This window comes from Carex rostrata, chromosome 10, assembly GCF_964058835.1.
Source record: "Carex rostrata chromosome 10, lpCarRost1.2, whole genome shotgun sequence".
Classification (NCBI taxonomy): Eukaryota; Viridiplantae; Streptophyta; class Magnoliopsida; order Poales; family Cyperaceae; genus Carex; species Carex rostrata.
Window position 1 is genome coordinate 12,364,351 of NC_135927.1, and position 20,785 is coordinate 12,385,135.

At 31.3% G+C, this 20,785-nt stretch overlaps 1 protein-coding gene and 1 non-coding gene across 2 annotated transcripts; one reads left to right on the forward strand and one right to left on the reverse strand.

Moving 5' to 3' along the window:
* Positions 1-2,729: 2,729 nt before the first annotated feature.
* Positions 2,730-2,808, reverse strand: LOC144561143 (small nucleolar RNA Z199). The gene has a single exon (XR_013513625.1). It is a non-coding gene; the product is annotated as a small nucleolar RNA Z199 (small nucleolar RNA).
* A 10,883-nt stretch (positions 2,809-13,691) lies between these two features.
* LOC144561070 (putative LRR receptor-like serine/threonine-protein kinase At1g67720) lies at positions 13,692-20,184 on the forward strand. Its single transcript, XM_078310279.1, has 15 exons — positions 13,692-13,838; positions 14,277-14,814; positions 15,228-15,733; positions 15,830-15,962; positions 16,124-16,195; positions 16,445-16,513; positions 16,610-16,681; positions 17,181-17,249; positions 17,382-17,527; positions 17,822-18,051; positions 18,259-18,385; positions 18,493-18,558; positions 18,800-18,983; positions 19,156-19,291; positions 19,635-20,184. Exons 1-15 carry the CDS (start codon positions 13,769-13,771, stop codon positions 19,950-19,952), a joined length of 2,736 nt encoding a protein of 911 aa, XP_078166405.1. The 5' UTR covers positions 13,692-13,768; the 3' UTR covers positions 19,953-20,184.
* Positions 20,185-20,785: the final 601 nt, after the last annotated feature.

Sequence of the window (20,785 nt, forward strand, 5' to 3'; positions counted from 1 at the left end):
TGGATCAGCGATTTTCAAAATAGCTTAATAAATAGTAAAAAATTTCAGAAAAATGTAAAATTTGGTCTCCAAGCAGATATTAATATGGAGAAGAAGATGAACGGTTCAGATCGACTTTTTGGATTTTGAAATTTCAACTTTCCACCGGAAGCATTTCGGCCCATATGCTAGAGGAAGCGCGTTAGCCGTACTCTATATATATATATATATCATGTTAATTAAAATGCCTATCAATGCATTGAATTGACTTAATTAATCACTTGTTGGGTCGTTGGAGACTGGGATGAAACTTGAAAAATAATTAATTACAAATAACGGTAAACGGAAAAACACATGGATTGAAAATTTCATAGGACCTTTAACGAATATTCGACTTGTGAAAATAACGAGCCGAGTCGAGTCGAGGTTGACTTTTGTCGAGCCAATCATGAGTTAGCCCGTTCATGTTGTGAAACGCACATAAATCCAATACAACCTTCACTACAAATCATGTCCAATTAAAGTAGTACATCTAAGCAAATAATTAAAACAGAGAGGTTACAAATCAGTAGAATTTTAACAAACGAAAATTGATTGTTAGAAAATGTAAAGCAAGACCAGTTGTAGTAGTACATCTGCCATAAGAAAATTACAACAAGAGGTATCACTTAGAATTAAACATACACAACCTTTTCACTGCAATGAAAGTTCAATTTTACGGGGCGGATTCAGAATTTTCGTCAATAATTTTATGGAAAGCAAGGAATAAGGAACTTTTTGCATCAAAGAAACCTACACCTGATGCTATAATTGCTCAAGCCAAAACAATGGAGACGGAAGTGAGACATGAAACGGGTCTAAAAAACAAGGCAGACCCGGATCTAATAAGAGTTCCAGAGGAATGGGAATATATAATAGGAGGGGAGATTTGGTGTATGTGAGGTTTGATAAAGTGTTGGCAATTGACCCTTTTCAAGCAGAAGCAAGAGCAATGGTGTATACTTTGAGATATGTGACAGAGGGGGGAAATGAAGGCTTGTTCATATGTTGCTCAGACAGTAAGACTTCGGTACAGGCGATACAAAATGAGAATGTGGAGGGACTTCCATCATGGCAAGCTGCTGAGGAAGTTAAAGAATGCATCAACCTCAAACAGATGCACCCAGGAAAAATCCAAGTGCAGTTCATCACAAGGGAAGCCGTAGGTTTACCCCATGAGTTAGCAAACTGGGCAAGGAAATCAGGAAAATCAGAACAAGGAACACTGCTACAGTGTCACATTGGGCGTATGAATATTGAGCATAAGCTTAGCAACAAGTTCTTTAGTTTGGAAAGTAATGCAGGTCTTCAGATCCAATGAAAAAATTTGATGGTCTTCAAGAGGACCAAAGAGAAAAAACAGCAGAGGATGCCTTTTCTGGTATTTCTTCTAGCATACTTGTAAACAAGGTTTTTTATGATCATAAGCTGTAATTTTTTTTCTTAATTAGATAAGGTTTTTACTGTTTTATGCCAATAGTTTTAGGTGTTTTAATTTACTGTTTTTTCTTTTAATCAGGTAGTTTTAGTCATTTTAATTTACTGTTTTTTTTCTTTCTTTTAAATCAGGTAGTTATAGTCATTTGCCAGTAATTTCCTGTAGTATGTAATAGTACTTTATCCATGATTAATACAAATGCCTAAGGGCTTTCATTCAAAAAAAAAAAAAAAAAAAATTTCAAGGAGAAACAAAAAAATTTCAAATCAGATTTAAATAACTTGTCAAATTTAAATCTATTAACTAATTGAATACTCGATAAAAAAAAATAAACACCCTAACTAATAATTTCTGATCCTATAACTTATAATTAATATTACCAATTATAATTTAAAAAAATTATTTTGATTTTAATACTAAATTTAATCATAGAGGCAAAAATATTTCTAAGAACAGAGAACTAGATCTAAAACAATACTGTAGCAAGTGCTGCCTCCTTACTACAGTAGATCCACCCCTTGTAGTACTAGATCTGCACTAAGAAAATCACAACAAAGATCGAGGATAGCAATCACTTAGAAAGCAAACACCAATTAAAATTTAAAAACGATGATAACACAATGTTAGAAAAAAGCGTAAAATTAAGTTGTGGCAATGGTTCTCATGTCTTATTAACATTCCAACGTTAGAGAACTTTTTTTTTGTTTAAAAGCCCTTGGGCATATTCATTTACCAGAGAATTCAGCAGATCGTATTTTTTAAAGTGGTTTTATTTTTCCAGTGCAAATGTTTTACAAGTAGATTGTAACTTGTAAGGGATTTGAATCAGTAGCAGCAAAATTATTAGCAATAGGTTTAGCATTTTACTAACACCAGCATTACTATTATGATTCCTTTTGAAAAATAATTAAGATTTGGGCATGAATGTGTCATAAAAAATTAATTGCTTACAAGAGTACAAAATTGATCTACTTACTATCATAAACAGATACAATACTCATATATTTGTATCAAAATAAGGATTATGTGATCAGAATTTAAATACGGCATCTGGCAGCTCTAAATCAGAAACTCAAACGAAGGTTAAATCAATCCATCTCAAGGTTAACAACGAATTGGGGGTTCACTTGAACAAGAAAGCCTACTTGATCAGAAAATCAATATGTTCTCTGTCATTTATAAATCAGAAACACAGACCAAGATTTAATCATCATCTCAAGCAGGCAATAGTACACAATTTATGAGCATCAAATTGAATGAAATATAATCAAAGGGTCATCAGAGACTTAAATACAAGAGGAATCATTTAAAATTCTATCATATTGTTGCAGTTTTTGCTCATCACTTGACCCAAAACACAACAAAAATCACATACTGGTAAATTTTGCAAAACATAACACAGAGAGAGATCATACAACAAGTACATGTACTGTTCCAATGGAACACGCAAGTAGCTCAGAGGTAAGAGCAACACGTGTAACGAAAAGAACACGGTTTGATTTACCAGATTTGTAACTGTATCAGCCACTCATCAAATCAGACACCTGACTAAACCCGGATTAGCAGTACTTAATATACACTCAAAAATTAAAAAAAAAAGACGCAATTCAGCATCAAATATTTTATAATGTTGGATCGAATACAAGAGCGAGGGAACAAAGAACAGAACCCCCCTCGGTCATGCAATCCATAAATAGATCTAGCTGATGGATTAAAAAAAATCAAATCAAAGGTGTTCGGCCACATGAAAGACCACATAGTTCTAACGATCCAAAACCCGTGATATCAGCGACGACTAAGTTTAGAGGGTTTTAGTCGACTCATTACCTCCGATCTGGTAGTATATTTCAAATCAAGAAGAAAAGAACGAACGAAAGATTTAAACAAAAATGAGTATAATCACAACCAAAGGAAACTCATAGGGGAGGTCGTTAATGGTGCACTCAAGGGACGCCACCGCCTCCTTGTCCCCTCGACCATTTGCATCTCCCAAAAAAAGTGAAAAACCCTATTTTGATAGTGCGGCTGAGATTAAAGAGAGGTTTTGCATCATATATAAGTGAACATAAAGGTTTTCAAAGTTGCGCCTCAGCCGAATGAGTAGAGAAAATACGGCCCGATAAGGTCCAAAAATGCCATGCGACGAGGCCCAGAGGCCCATAAAAATACCACCCGTACGGTGCAATGGAAATCATAACCCGTCTCGCTCCAACTAGCAAATAAATTTGAGGAATATTTGTGGTGAAAATTTAATTGGGGTTTGATTTTTTGATTATTTTTCCCCGAAAAGGGAAAAAAGATTGTTTTTTTTTTATAAAATATTTCTTGTATTTCTCATATTGAGAGTTTGGTAGTGTTTGGTTGTGGAATAAAGTTAATGAGTCTTAATTTGGTTATTCCAATTTAGGTCAATTTAAATTATTCATGTTTGGATGATGCTTAAAGTTATACCTTAACTTAAATTATTTTTTGTTTGATACAAATTTGATAGTTTAAGGCATGATTTGATATTACAAATTATTTTGTCTTACAAATTTTGTAGTATTAATAATAAAACTGTTCTTCATATTATTATTTTTGATTGAAAAGAAATTGTACAAGAAAATTAGTTATGTACAAATTAAAAATATACTGGATTGCTAAACAAACAAAATATATATTGATAGTATAATTTCAAAAAGTATTTTATTAAATTATTTTTTAGATAGCATATTTTGTTAATTTAAAAAAAGTTAAACTATTTTTAAAAAATGTTGATTTTATAAATAATTAAGGGATAGGCATATCGACACCACACACATTTATATTAACACAACATCTTTAAAAAAAATTTAATGTATATACAATTTTAACCCTCATTAAATGTCTTTCTAACTACTATATTTTTTCATAATGTAATTAATATAGTGATGATTAAATCATTTGAATTCCATAATTGCTAGATTTTTTTTTCTTTTTCTTTTTATATTTTGCATTCATGTTAAATAAATAAAAAAAATTCGTTGATCTTCCCTTTTTCTCATGGAAATATTGCTGCATAATTTACAAAAGAGCACCTTCAATTCAATTAAGGTTTAAAGCAATCAAGTCAAAATATGTATTTAACTTTCTTTTTTGTAAATTTAATTTTTTATTTATTTTAAGATACACTCGCTTTAATATGTGATATATTCCAACTCAAATATTTTCTTAATTTTTATATATATTTTCTCTTAATTTTGATACTTATAATCTATTAGTCTATTTTAAATAAAATTGTTAGAATTTTTTTTTATTCATGTTTTGTAATGAATTTATTTTTGTTAATTGAATAGACGGATCAATCTCCTAACCCGCCAGAAGAAAACCTTGAAAATAAAGTTTTGAATTATGCAAATGAAGGCAATCAACTTCTTAATTTGAAGTTTGAAAATTCTAATCATATGCTCTTGTTGTTCGTGATTTATATGGTGCCAAAGGCTATGTATGCTAACAACTCGCGGCTAGCGACCAAATAAATCTGTTATTTTGTAGTGTTTTGATGTACTTTTAATTTATTATTTTAATCATAAGTGCCAAATTATTCATGATAAATTGCATTCAATATGTTTTTTTAATAGTAATAATGTTGTTTTCTTAGTGTTATTGTGTCAAAAAGAAGATAAAATATTAATAGACAAAATAATTTTTTTATAGCAGATTGTTAAAAAAAATTGTGAAGTTTTACAAAATAAATCGATGTATAGTTATATACAAGGTTGATAGATTTTAATAATACAATAAAATTAATTCACTGTTGTAGTTCCCGTAAAAAATCTTAAAGATTTGATTAAAATAAATAATGGATACTAATTAAATGATAACATAAAATTTATAAATATATTTTATAGTAACTTTTAAAGAACAAATTTTAAAATAATATATAACAGGAAAGATATATTTTAAACAAATTAACATACTTTATAAATCGTAACTTTTAAGGAAAATAATTATGTACTAATAAATGAGAGAGAATTAGTTTTTACAGAAGAGTTAGGCTGGGGTGCTATGGATAGCATAGTGGTCTCTATGCTACGGCTCAATATTCGAGTTTTCAAAATCTAAACGGTCGATCCGAACCGTTCATCTTATTCTCCATATTAATATCTGCTTGGAGACCAAATTTTATAATTTTCTGAATTTTTTTACTATTTATTAAGCCACTTTGAAAATTGCTAATCCAACGGTTTTACTGTTTTGTGCAGCCACCGTTGGATCAACAATTTTGTAAAATACTTAATAAATAGTAAAAAAATTCAGAAAAATGTAAAATTTGGTCTCCAAGCAGATATTAATATGAAGAATAAGATGAACGGTTCGGATCGACCGTTTGGATTTTGAAAACTCGAATATTGAGCCGTAGCATAGAGGCCACTATGCTATCCATAGCACCCCAGCCTAACTCTTTACAGAAAACACTTAATGAAGGGTAAAATTGTCTCTTCTGTAGTAAAACATTTTGATGATGTTGTGTTAATATAAAATTGAGTTGTTTTAATATCACCATCCATAATTAAGTTATAAGTTTTTTATGCTTAAATGCAACAAAATTAATTGCTTATTTTACATTCCTTAAAAAGTGATTGTAAATAATAAAAACAATGAAAAGTAAGGTATCATATTCAATAAAATTAAACTACGTGAAGAGGTGGATTAGTTTAGGTCAAGTTAGGCTAGTTTAAAGGTTGGCTAATTCCATCTTTATCTGGCTCAATTAAATCACGTTTGGTGAAATAAGTGAGACTTAAAGCCTTATTTCACTATACAACCGAACATGACTTAAGACATAAGAATAAAAAATTGAATAAAGGAAACAAAATTAAGGTTTAAAACCTTTAAAACTATTAACGAGTAAAGCAATATTGTGAGATTATTTGACAGTATATCTCCATTCTTAATAAGTGAGATTTGGAGTGGCATTTAACAAAATCAAAACTTTGGAGTGGCATATTTCTAAATTTAAAGTTTTGGGGTGGCATGGATCTAATTTCCCCATAATTTTAATGGTTCTTTTGTCCTATTGAAGAGCTAGAAGCCTAGAAACAAAGCTTTAATGAGTTCAAACGCTAATAATTCTTTTCAAAATTCTAATATCTTCACGACATTTCTGCTTAAGTATAGAAGATAAAGTGTTTTAAACATGATGAATTGTACAGCGGTTCAAATATGAACCATTAAAATTATAAGTTTAATGCAAACAATTTTTATTGTAAAGAAAACTATCAATTCATTTAATGCGATTCGAATCTTATTCAAATCAAACTCAAACTGGGTATAGTTAGTTCGAAATTGATTCGCGAACTATTTAGGTTCGAATCTCAAATAATACAACTAATGAATTCAACAATTAATCTTTAATAATGCAGGAACCAAACTTATATCACAGCTCAAAATTGTTAATGGATCACTTAGTGCTTAGAATTTCAAATGAATTGATAGTTTTCTTGTAAAGTTTGTAGTTATATATATTTTTTATGAGAAAATATGAAGCAGAAAAAGATTACCTCAATATAAAATAAATTAAAAAAGGAAAACAATATCTAACAAATATGGAATAATTTAATAAGTGGTCACTACATTAATTATATTATGGAAAAAATATGGTAATCAGCAAAATATTTAAAGAAGGTTAAAATTGTCCATTCATTAAATTTTATTAAAAATGTTGTGTTAATATAAATGTGTGTGGTGTCAATATGCCTACCCTTCAAATAGACATTTTACTTTATAATATTTAGCAATTATTTCTTTTACGGACGTTTGAGCAATAAAGAATTTGAAGGAGATAACGAAGGCCTCCTTATTGGACGGTCATACGTGAGAATTTTTAAATTTAATGTATTTATTTTTTAATATTTTTTTATCGTTTTATTTGATATTAAAATAATTAAAAAAATAATATTTTTTGTATATAAACGTATCAATCATAAAGTAATTCGGTTTAAATAGTTTAAATTAATTGTTCGAAGTCTATTCAATACGTTTGAGAGTTGGTGTCGTATGATACCGATAATATCAACCAGACTTCTGATTTTGCACAAATAATTTATTCCACGGGAAAAGAAATGAAATCTTCATCGGTAGCTTCAACGATTAGTAATTTAAAAATATGGAATATAGTTGGTACGAGTAACGACTATAAAGTCAGTGATTAGTAAAAGATATTTTTCTTGGTAAAGATTGAAGGCGAAATCATTAAACTATTTAATATTTCAATAGGAACAATTTTCTTGATATCAATAGGAACAATTTTCATTGTAAACTTGAAATTCTCTTGACTACAAATGTACGGGATCTACCTGGTCAACACCGAATGAGGTTCCCTAGAGGACCACATTAAGTTAAGCTAATCAGGTCCCCAGGACTTTTGAAATTCGTTTTAAAAATATAAGATGGTATATGGTAATTAAGCATGGAACTGAGGTGTTCAATGAACATTGTACTAAATTCGATCCGATATCCGATCAAAACCGGCCACTTCAAAATTCGTGTGACGCGGATTGAACTGCTTCGATTGAAAATCAAATAAAATTTAGTCTGATATTAATCTGTCAAAGCAAAGCTTATTTTGAAATAAGAAATCCAGCTTCGGTGTCACTCTACACTAAATTAAGCCACCCGCTTTGTTTTTCTTAGGAGGTCATCATGATGTCACAATCATAGGTACATATGATATCATGCAAAAAAAAAACCAAGTGGCCCTTGAGTCCGCATCGTCTGCATTAACTTAAAATAATACATCTCGGCTGTCTGATTTTAAACGGATTCAATTTGACTACAAATTATAATTCAGACGGTCCTTTACTATTAGTGTGGATTTAGCTTACCCGGATCTTAAAGCAAATTGAATGATCTTAATTCATTAACTCAAAAGATTCTTTTTTGAGTTAATGCAGAGGATTTGAATTTGTGGCCCTTGCCATTTGTGCAGGGGCGGCAATGCAGGTCTGGATCTCCTAAAGTAACTCAATCTTTGGGTTTGGGATTGAGACCGTCCAATTCGAATCTGTCACTCAAGATTGCTTCGTGATTCAAATTAATCACTCGAGATGTGTGTGCTCCACTTCGGATAGATTATCACGAATTCGAACCGGAGTGTCCCGATTTAAAACCCAAATTTTGAGTTACTTTAGTGGATCTGAACTCAGGCAATGCCTCCTCCTAACTAAAAAGAACTTCAAAATTATGATTTTATTACTATGTTGTTCTAAAATATTTACAAAATTAAATTTGAGATTTAGTGATTATATAATTTTTATTTTTTAAATTTTTATTATTGGAGAATTAATTTTTAGTCCAGTGGTAATTGCAATGCTTTCCATATAAGAGACCGCAAGTTCAAAATTTAGATAAAAATCATTTGTGAATATTATAAAATAATTAGGTAGCTTATATTGATCTCTCTAACTTTACTCCAATTATATTTTTTGTTTGTTGACTACTGCTCGAGTGTTTTTTTATTTTTTATTTTTTCTAGTATAATAAGAAGTAGGGGTGTCAACGAATCAAACCGAATCGAACTTATTATAGTTTGAGTTTTAATAAGATTCGAATCAAACTGAGTTTGAGTTATTTCAAATTGAATTAATTGCGAACTACACATTTTTCGAATCAAAGTCAATAGAATTACGAACTACAAATTTTTTTGGCAGCCCTAGTTATACCAGTAGTTTATGCATTAGTTTTCTTTTCGCGGAACAAAATTCACAAGGTTTCCTTTTACCTTTCACGAATTTACACCACTGGATTATATGCTATTTCAAGATTTCCTTACCTTTTACGCTGCTGGATTGATTAAAATCACAACATGGACCTAGTCAAATGAAATTTATTACATTGTTAATTTGTTTCGCTGCTGAACATTTTCTTATTATAAATTATCATTATATTAACAATTTTGAGCTGTGATATAAGTTTGGTTCCTGCATTATTAAAGATCAATGGTTGAATTCATTAGTTGTATTATTTGAGATTCGAACCTAAATAGTTCGCGAATCAATTTCGAACTAATTATGCTCAGTTTGAGTTTGATTTGAATAAGATTCAAATCGAATTGGTTTGATTTGTTTCAGAACGAACTAATTTCGAATTGAACTAAACTGAAGTCAAATTCAAACCGAATCACGAACTACATACGAACTTTGTTGCTACCCCTAGTAAGAAGTATGATGATAAAAATGACTGCAAAATTGCTAAATATTAAAATTATTTAAGCAGGCGAGGTGTCCTTCGTAATAGAAAGAGACCACTGACGTACACTGAAGCGTCAGTGTTAGATTTCTAAATTAATGTTATAATTTAATTAATTTGTTTTTATACTATCTAGTAGAATTACGGTGTTATATATTAAGCTTAACTACAAAAGAAATTTGTGAGCTTAATTAAAAACTTATCAAACGATTAAAAAACTTAATTTAAAATAACTTCAAACGATTACAAAATAAACTACTCGAAGTCAAATATGACTCTGGAAAGAATGGGTTTTCATGCAGCAATTTTTATTGATAGTTTGTTAATTAGTAGCTAGGCGCTTTACCTGTTACTTCAAAAGTTTTATTGAACTTTAAAATATATATAATTAGCTGTTTTTCCTGCTACTTGAAAAATATTAAAGATAGAAATGATCGGGGATAAATTTTGTTGTTGAAAGACCAAACTCAGCTAATTCACACTGTATATACATTTGAAATCCTAGAAATTGAAAATTTTAAATACCAGACTATCAAAGTTTTTTTTTGTTTTTTTTCATTTTTATTTACAACTAATCTCACATGCATGGGAAAAAAAAAAGAACAAAATATTACAAGAATGAACCTTACATGTGGGGGTGATTAAATGTGATAATACATATGAATAAGACATTTTGGGGGGTGATTAGAAGTTTTACTTGTAGTCTAATTTTTGGAGGGTGTTGTAAACTTCTAATTTAAAAAAAAAGCCGGGTTATTTAAAAAAATTGGTACATTAAATATTTAAATCATTGGTTCTTCTTGACTAGCTAGTTGACTTAACCGTGTTAAATCATAGTGGGTCGGTTCATATAAATTAAACAATATACTTTGTCCTTGCATCCTTATCTCATTCATATTTCATAACATATCATTAATTAACATGGTACAACCCGCGTGGGAAGAACAGTCAACTAGAAGCAGACCGCAGTCACCACACGGTGAGTCGGTGACGGGTTTTAGTGGGCCACAATGGGAGAATATATATATGTGTTTAAAGAAAGACTTGGACAGTAGACACTGATCATCAGACTTATTGTATCAATAATGTGCATGCATGGTTTAGTTTGTTGTACCTCGTGCAAAACATAATCTTAATTTCAAGCAAAGACTACCAAGGTCCATACGAGTTCGTCAAGTTTTTACAGAATTTTTTTAGTTACCAACTTCTCAAAAATAATAAACATGGTTTTCAAAAAAAATTCATTGTTTTACCAGGGAATAGTTGACCAGGACGCAGCTAAAATGAAACTTTTTTTAATGCTGTGACAACTTCGTTTTTTCTTTTTTTGATTAAATGATAGCTAAAAAATTTCGGAGGTTTTTAGTAACATAATTTGGGCATATATGTTTGAATATTTTATACCATTTTATCTAAAAGGGGTACTCTTAGTTTATTAACATGGTTTTTTTTTTTTTTTGTGAGTAGATGTATTAGTTAAAGGTGAAAATGTATCTGTACCAAGGTTCTAAATAGCGATTATAGCGGCATAGCGGGGAGACCAAAAAAAAAAAGCTATTGCGAATAGCGTAGCTATAGCGGAAGCTATCACACATAGCGATTTGCCCTTTTCAAACTTTATATTCTATATTTCTACTAATTATCAACATAATCAATATTAGAGAATTGATGTAACAATTAAATGACAACTAATCTAAGTCTATACTTTTTATCAATGACGCAAATAAGAATGAAAAAAATCTAAAAAGTAACATTATTTAATAGTTTATACTTCATGGTATTACATATTATAATAGACAAAGAGCAATTAATTTTATAAGGTAAATGAAGTCAATATACATATTTAAACATTTTATAATTATAATAATAATCAAAATCAGCTTTCAATTGAAACGAACGATAATAATTTTACAAACGAATACTATAAAAAGAGTAATCAAAATGAATAATTAGTATTTGAATATTTCTCGATATAGAATGATAGAATAAATCACAAATAAAAATAGAAGCATATAGTTTGGTTTAGTATACTTATCGTAGAAGACCATGTAGCATTAGAAATAAGAATAGAAGTACAGAAGTTCATATAAATTGCAAAAAAAAAAACCATGTAGCATAGCGGTAGCTATAGCGGGTCTCATATAGCGGTAATAGCGGTCAGCTATTATAGCTATAGCGGTCGTAGCTGAGTTAGCGCAATTTTATCTCATAGCTTAGCGTTTATGGTCCGGAAAAGCTATAGCGTAGCTATAGCGCCGCTATAGCTAGCTATTTAGAAGCCTGATCTGTACATATATAAAGGAATTAGGTTTACTTCACTGTACTTTACTTTTTTTTGTATCTAGACATAAATCTTGTTTTTTTTTATCAATATTTCTGTTGCTGGCTTATGTCTCATCAGAAAAAAAAAAGAAGTGGAAATGAAACATTTAAAATATTTAATATCATTTTGTCTAACAAAAATGATACTCTTAGTTTAGTAAACATGGCTTTCATAAATGGACTAGATAAAGTTGAGTAATTTTTTTTAAAGCAGTCAAATTAGAAAAAAAAAGAATCTATTATTTGTCCTACAAAGATATTTTGTTTAATTGAAGAAATCAATATGTACTGTACAATACAAACAAATTTTTAATTCTATATTTTATAATTAACATGAAGTAATATGATAATATATATGTACAAACTTATTCTTTTTGTACTGTATAAATTGTTATATAAAACACTAAGAAAGACATGACCTGTTTAAATTTTAGAAAATAAAAAGAACTATCATACCCATCTTTTTTTCAAGATGTTCTTATTGATATGAATGCAATAAGAAGATGTGTTTGGATTGATTTTATGTCGCCCATTTAATATAAAAAATAAAACATATATATTTTGAACATTTGACGATCAAAAATTAATTTAGAAAATAAGGTGCACAGCTTGGAACTAAAAAATTCAAATAGAAGAGACTAAAATTTAAAATACATAATATTATTTGGTTGAAATTTGAATTCAAGTTTTCACAACAACAAATAAAACTCTAATCATTAGGCTACAAGTACATATGTGATAATATATATGAGAGGACTCAACTATATAAAAACTTAAAAAACAACAATACAATTAAATTTCAGTATATATGATTAAATTTTTTGAAACTATATATATATATGGAGGTGGCTAAATACTCCTCAACTATACGAAGATCCACCGCTGACGGCAATGTTTTTCCTATGCAAGTACTGCGTATTATTATTTGCAAGGAAAATAATATTTGTATTCTAAAATCTATATATAAGAGAAACTACAAGACGTTAGTTTTGACGGTTGTGTGATAAATTTTGAAATGTAAGAAAACAAAAACTAAAAAATAGGAAAAATATCGTCACATAAAATCAAAATAAAGTTGGTAGCGGCTATAAATTTCACAATTAATTGCAAGTCTTAACCACACCACCCGGGAAAGATAGTTTATAGAAACAGAAAGAGAGAGAGAGAGAGAGGCAATCACTCAGCAGCCCTTGGTCCTAGGGGTGTAAACGGATCGGATAATATCTGATTTCGTCCAAATCCGAATCCGGAAAAGTACTTAAATTATCCGATCCGTATCCGTATCTGAGACTATCCGTATCTAAGACTATCCGTATCTGTATCCGAAAAATTATAACGGATACGGATACGGTAAGGCATTTTACTATCCGTATCCGACCGTTTATACTTTAAACCACAACAAATGTGATATATGTTTTTAAATTGATTTATTAAATTGCATATAGATATATATATTTTGATGAATAATATAACACTATGACATAATTAGTGACTAATATTTTAATAATATAATAGATGTTTTGTAACTAACAAGCTAATTATGAAAAATATCCGTATCCGTATCCGAAAAATTATAACGGATACGGATACGGTAAGACCACTATCCGATCCGTATCCGACCGTTTACACCCCTACTTGGTCCTCTCTATGTTTTAGAGTTTAGACTTTTAGGCAGAGATAGTAATGGAGACTTCTATATATTCATAAAGTGTAAGGCAGGTCCTGCCTTATTTTCAAAACAAAGACACAGAGAGAGAGGAGAGGGAGAGACAGAGAAGAGCAATGGAGAGTTCATGTCTTCTGGTTATTCTTCTAGTCTTTCTAGTGTCGGTGACAAAAGCTCAAGTGCCAGGTGCAGTATCTGAAATCTATATTTTGTTGCATAATTTTTTTTTTCGGCACATCTTCTATTTCCAAAAAAGAAAGTCTTAAATCTGCACATGTAGTTTCTAGTGCCGATTTCTTAAAAGATTATTGACAAATGAGTGAATGACAAAACTAAAATACCTTTCTGTCTCATCTTTCCTTCTGTTATCCAATTCCCTTTGCTTTTATGAAGCGCCAATTAACTCATCCTTTCAAAGTTATTCTTTTAGTTTTATTCTGTGCATATAATCTTGACATTTATTTGTTCAATTTTTGCAACTAAATTAAAATGACATTTTGTAGGATTAATCATCTTTTCTTATATATGAATGATAAAAAGCAGTACATAAATGATAAAAGAACATACATTTGGTGCTCTCCTCTAATAATTTGGTATTTAATCATGATGATATTACTACTCTAGGTTTTGTCAATATTGATTGTGGTGGAAGCAGTGCACATACCGACAATATCGGTCTCCAATGGAGTCCCGACAGTAATTACACATTCGGCCAACGCGCCAACACTTCTTCACTTGTGAACAACAACAAGAAAACACAGTACAACACAGTGCGTTTCTTTCCGGCAGACGAACGAAAATACTGCTACACCCTAAATGTAACAACCCGTCTCCGGTACCTTGTCAGAGCTACCTTTCTTTATGGCAACTTTGACAACACCAACGTGTACCCAAAATTTGTCATTTCTCTGGATGCTACATATTGGGACACGATCGTAATTAATGATCCCATCACACTGGTGGTGAGTGAGATGGTGGTGTTGGCTCCATCTCCGTCTCTCAGTGTTTGTTTGTACAACGCTTCGTCAGGTGTGCCGTTTATATCTACGATTGAGCTTAGGCAGTTCAATGGATCTATGTATAATACCATGTTTGAGACTCAGTACTTCCTGTTCATGGCTGCTAGAGTAAACTTTGGGGCACTGAGTAATGCTTCAATAAGGTAACATATTTATGTGCTTGTTTATTAACAAGTGTTAGCTTGAGTGCATTGTTGGCTCAATGTTAAGTGTTTAGTGTGTACTGTATACATAAATTAAATTGGACCTTACCTAGCACAATTTTATTTTTCTCTGTGAATTTTGTAAAATATTCATGTGATTTATATACAGATTGTTGGATGGTAATCCCCATCCAACCTAAAAGATTAAAATGGCCTTTTCAGTTTTCATTTACACCCGGAGAACTTCAAATATGTTTGTATGCCCCTCTGAAAATATAAAGATTTCACATACATTTATTAGCAAATTGGAGATTATTGACCTCTATAGTACAACCGATGGCTTAGTCATTAATTTCAGTTATGTGCGATGTCATGTTTTATCTGATAACAATTTATGCTTCTTGTTTCTTTAGGTACCCTGATGACCCGTTTGACAGGATCTGGCAATCTGACGCCATTAAAAAACAGAATTACCTAGTTGATGTGGCACCTGGTACTGAAAAAGTTTCAACTACAAAACCAATATTTGTTGACCGTTATGAGATGCCCCCAGTGAAGGTCATGCAAACTGCCGTAGTGGGAAATAATGGGACGCTAACATACCGCATGAACCTAGATAACTTTCCAGGAAATGCATGGGCATTTACGTACATGGCAGAGATCCAAGAGTTGGGCCCAAATGAAACAAGACAGTTTAATGTTGTACTTCCGTATGGCCCACCCGTCAATGGAGCCGTCGTGAATGTGCAGGAAAATGCCAATGGGAACTACCGGCTTTATGAGCCAGGGTTTAATAATGTCTCCTTGCCTTTCATTGCATCTCTTTTATTTAGACAAACCAATGATTCGACACGGGGTCCTATTCTTAATGCCTTTGAAGTTTTCAAGTATGTGCTGATCAATTTTGGATCTCTCGATGGTACGATACAGTACTCTTTCTTGAGCTGAAAAGCTACTAAGGGAGTGTTATATTAATTTTCAAATTTTCCTGAAAATTTCTCTTTTTGAGTCTCAGCAACTGCAATGGGAAGTCTCGTAGCAAGCTACCGGAAAGCTGTGTGGGCCCAAGAAGGTGGTGACCCATGTTTACCAGCTTCATGGTCTTGGGTTGAATGCAATTTCAATAGCCGACCCAAAATAATTTCAATGTATAAGATCTTTTAGCCAGATGGAACTTACTTTTTCCTATCCAATTTTGTATGCATTTTCAAAGCCGATCATGTGGCATTGCGCATATGATCATTGTTTTCATGACTAATTGCCAAACTAACCCTCTTATTTTTTAATTTTCTTTTCCAATTTAAAACAGAGATCTGTCTGGGAAGAATTTAACTGGAAATATTCCTCAGGAACTGACAAGCTTAACAGGCTTGGTTGAACTGTAAGACTGAGGCATTTCTTCTTCCTTTCACTACATCTTTATCTTTTGCAACAACTTGTGGACTTTTTGCTTTTTGTCTATGTTATTTTTTGTTTCGTTGTTTTAAAAAAACTTCATTTGGTCCATTTTCATGTCAGAGGACATAATTCGGAGCTTAATATTTTTATGCTTCAATTTCAAGATCTGCCTCAATGTGTTTTTATTTTTATTTTTATTTTTCAGCTAACTGGATTTGATCTCATAATGCAGACACCTTAATGGCAATTCACTTATTGGTTCAATACCTGACTTTAGTGGGAGCCCAAATTTACAAATTATGTAAGAGAACAAACATTTCAATCTTTGTTTGCAAATAAGATCATAAAGGCATCTGATTTAGATTGATATATACATATATTTTGTTCTCTGTTGCAGTCACCTTGAAAACAATGGCCTTACTGGTTCACTGCCTTCTTCATTGGCCAACCTCCCAAATCTAAAGGAAGTGTAAGTTGTTTTTCTAATTAGCAACTTCATCTCATATATTTTTCAATTACTCTTCAATAATTTCTATTATGTTGCAATAGGAGCAAGTTATGAATGTCTTGACTCAATACCTTTTTGTGTTTACCAAGAAAAAGAACAATCTGAAAAATTAAGCAATTAAAATGTTTTCTCCAATAACTGGGTTATCAATAAATTAAAAAAAAAAAAACAGAGAAAGATGACTTTCGCTACTAATATGAGAACTTAAACATTTTGTTCGAAATACTAACTGTCCGGATCATGCATTATCATGTCCTAACGGTCAATCCAAGCTGCTAAATGTGATATAATCTGATACTCATATAAATATCAAAATTTTGACACTATTAAAAAGTCTATCAAAATTTTGTAGGAAACAAAGTTATACTATTTTTATAGAGAAGTTTTAGTAATTTTTTTTGAGCACCTTCTAAAATTGATGTGTGTACAATCTCATAATACATATACATTAATTTTGCAGGTATGTACAGAACAACAAATTGTCTGGAGTAATACCAAAAGGACTTCTTAGGAAAAATATTGCTTTCAAGTATGTACTTTCCTTCTTATTACTTGTTCATTTATTGCTAGATTTTTGTTGATTATTTTGTTTACCCTGAAGGAGGAAAAAGAAATGTGTACCGAACAATGCTAACATTTGTATACCTTATTTATTGCATAGCTTTTCAGGAAACCTAGGTCTCCACCCGAGCAGAGAAACAAGGACCAATTTGGTAATTATCCTCTCAGTAGCAGGTGCCGTATTGCTGCTTTTATTTCTTGCAGCATGCTACTTGTGCAAATACAAGAAAAAGGGGAGAAAAAGAGGTATAATTTTATAGACAATCCAAAAATTCTTTTGTTGTTTCTAATGTTTACTTCCAGTTTTATGGTTAAATTAATAAGGATTAACTCGTTAAGTCAATCCTGATTTAACTGTATTAGATGCAGACCAAATGGCTTTTACATGTTATATTCTGACTTATTTTTTATTTCATGTATTCTTAACTTAATTAGTGCTCTTTGTCAGATTTAGTGCTATATGGATATTTTTCCTGAAGTTCATATATTTTTACTCTCTTTTTTTTAATTGAAATTCTTCTATTATTTAATTAATTTCAGGTACGATTGGGCGTTTGCCAGTTTCCCAGTTACTGAGCGAATTAGATAGTGAACCAGCACAAAGATTTGAGTTGTCAGAAATTGAGAATGCAACTAAAAAGTTTGAGAAGGTGATAGGAAAGGGTGGCTTCGGCTCGGTTTATTATGGGAAATTAAATGATGGCAGCGAAATTGCAGTCAAGGTTCACAATACTGAGTCCAATCAAGGGATACGTGAGTTCATAAATGAGGTATGTGTATGTTGAGATTGCATACCAGTTTGAATTTAACAATAATTGGTACAATGATTTTGGCCACTGTAGGTTATGGCCAGCGTAGGGTTGGTTTCTGTTTTAATAGACAACACAAGTTATCTGAATAAAACATGCTAGTTAATATGATTAATAGACAACATTACGCAACTCTAATATCTGGACTGCTCTATCTTACTAACTCAGGTAACTTTGTTGTCAAGGATACACCATAAACGCCTGGTGAAATTTTTAGGATATAGTCAACAAGATGACACTAATATACTTGTTTATGAATTCATGCATGAGGGAACCTTAGCCGAGCACCTGCGTGGTAGGTCACAATTTCAGAACATCGATCATTTTACTTTTTCATACATAAATTTTAAAGATTCTCATTCCTTTTTGTTTTGATAAATATATAATGGAAAATATTTTCAGGACCATTAGAGAAGAAGATCTCCAGTTGGGTCAAACGAATGGAGATAGCCGAAGATGCGGCCAAAGGTTTGGTTTCCCAATTAAGTTATTACTTTTCATATAACCAGACTTTGGTCTAGCTAGAGGAAGTAATACTCTTTATGTTGAAGATCGCACGATCAAAATCTGGTTGAAAAGTTTCCTGTAAAAATTTCAAGTTAAAAGACTTGACTTCCATTTTATTTCAAAAGACAACATGCACTTCAAGGAATTATGGTTTTATTCTAGTTAATAAACTTGACCTCCTTTGTATTTTTTTTTAATTTAGGTATAGAGTACCTTCACACAGGTTGCTCGCCAGAAATAATACACAGAGATTTAAAGAGCAGCAACATATTATTAGACAAGAACATGAGAGCTAAGGTTTCTGATTTGGGTCTATCTAAACTCATGGACAATGGTGCCTATGTTTCAAGCATGATTAAAGGAACAATTGGATATTTAGACCCAGAGTAAGCTTAACTTTCTACTTATTTTCCAGCATATAAATTTATCCTCGATTGAAAAGTTGTTTACCTTGTTAAGTTGTTTCCCTGCCAATACGGGTTTGTTTGTGTGTGTGCACGCGTGCATGTTGATTTTTCAAATATCAATTGCTAAATTGCATGCTTTGAAAATGGACAGGTACTATGTTACTCAACAATTTACAGTGAAGACTGATATATTTAGTTTTGGGATTATTCTTCTTGAATTGATTTCGGGATGTGGTCCCATATCCATGGAGCATTTTGGTGATGATTTTCAGTATATAGCTAATTGGGTTAGTATCTTTTTTACCAGTGGCAACTGTCAAAGTTTTCCTCCTTAATTCTATTTTTTGGAGCAATTGTTTCAATAAAACCAAATTTATTTTTTGTTGAATTTTAATTCAGCAATTTCCAACCAGCAAGTTTACACAGTAATGATACTCCTACTTTCACTTGTTAATCGAAGGCCTATTAACAGAATCTACTGAAAAATCCTTGGGTACGGTACAAAACTAATATTGTCAGGTACACTGGCACACACTATTACGCACCATGATCATCTAATCTAGGTCCCTTGTATAGTAATAGTGGTACAAATCAAAATGAGATAAATAACTTGTGCTAATTGAATGTCAGGCAAGATATCATATCGAAAACGGCAACATAGACGCCATCATAGATACATCACTGGAACCTACCTATGATATACAATCAATATGGAAAATCATGGAAGTTGCGTTGATGTGTGTTAAACAAAGAGGAGCGGAGAGGCCGTCGATTTCAGAAGTCTTGAAGGAGATCCAAGAGGCTATTCTGATCGAGCAAAAGGCAGCGACAAGCAGAGTCGAATCAAATGATATACTTGAAAGAAATTCCTCAGAATCTTTTTCAAAATTCGACTTGTCCAACCCGGCCTTGTATACTGAATCACTGGTACTACCTAGCCTTAGGTAGGTTTGAAATCAGCAAATACCTCAGTTGGAACAAGCTCTGCAACCTGGATATATGTGAAATTGTATCTGAAGTTTTGTTTTCTGTGAAGATTGCTTATGAATTTCTTTTTAGACATAGTTAAGAAAATGTATGACATATCAACCATGTAAAAATTAAATTTTATTTTATGTTTTATATGATTTCTTATAAGTATGACTCAGATTTCAATGCAATATGAAGGTTATTGATAACTTCTCCAGTCACAAATTAATAACCTATTTAAAAATATTGATATAACTTTTGTGATTGCTATTTTGTCTTGTTATAATTTCTTCTTGTTTTATTTTTGTTATTTTTTTTAATGTCTTGGGAAACCCAAGCACTAATCATCATTCAGAGCTGATACTGTGTTGGCATTCTTTCTTCCATTTGTCACTTGATGAATTTTTTTATATTTTTGTCACCCAACTGCAGCTACATACAAGATCGAATGCTGCTTCCACTTTGCTTCCTTTTCCGCCACCAGTTTAAAGATTTGCTCTTTAATTTCGATATGTAGGTTTAAAATCAACAAACACGAACAAGCTCTGGCCTGGATATATGTGAATTGCTTATTTTTTTTCTTGCATTTATTGCTTATATTTTTTTTAGACATAATTAAAAAAAGGGATGAAATATCAACTATGCACATTCAATTTTATTATATCCAATGCAATAGGAAGGTTATATTAACCAATTAATAACCAATTTACAATATCGGTTGAACTTTTATGATTGCTATTTTGTCTTATTATCTTTTCTTCTTGTTTTATTTTGTTCTATATTTTAATGTCTTGGGAAACCAAGGTGCATTC

What these genes read in the sequence shown, in the direction of transcription:
- LOC144561070 (XM_078310279.1), top strand. Translation starts at nt 13,769, where the DNA reads ATGGAGAGTTCATGTCTTCTGGTTATTCTTCTAGTCTTTCTAGTGTCG. An exon ending in AGGAAAAATATTGCTTTCAA is followed by an intron (nt 17,250 to 17,381) that starts GTATGTACTTTC and finishes TTTATTGCATAG; the next exon opens with CTTTTCAGGAAACCTAGGTC. An exon ending in AGCCGAAGATGCGGCCAAAG is followed by an intron (nt 18,559 to 18,799) that starts GTTTGGTTTCCC and finishes TTTTTAATTTAG; the next exon opens with GTATAGAGTACCTTCACACA.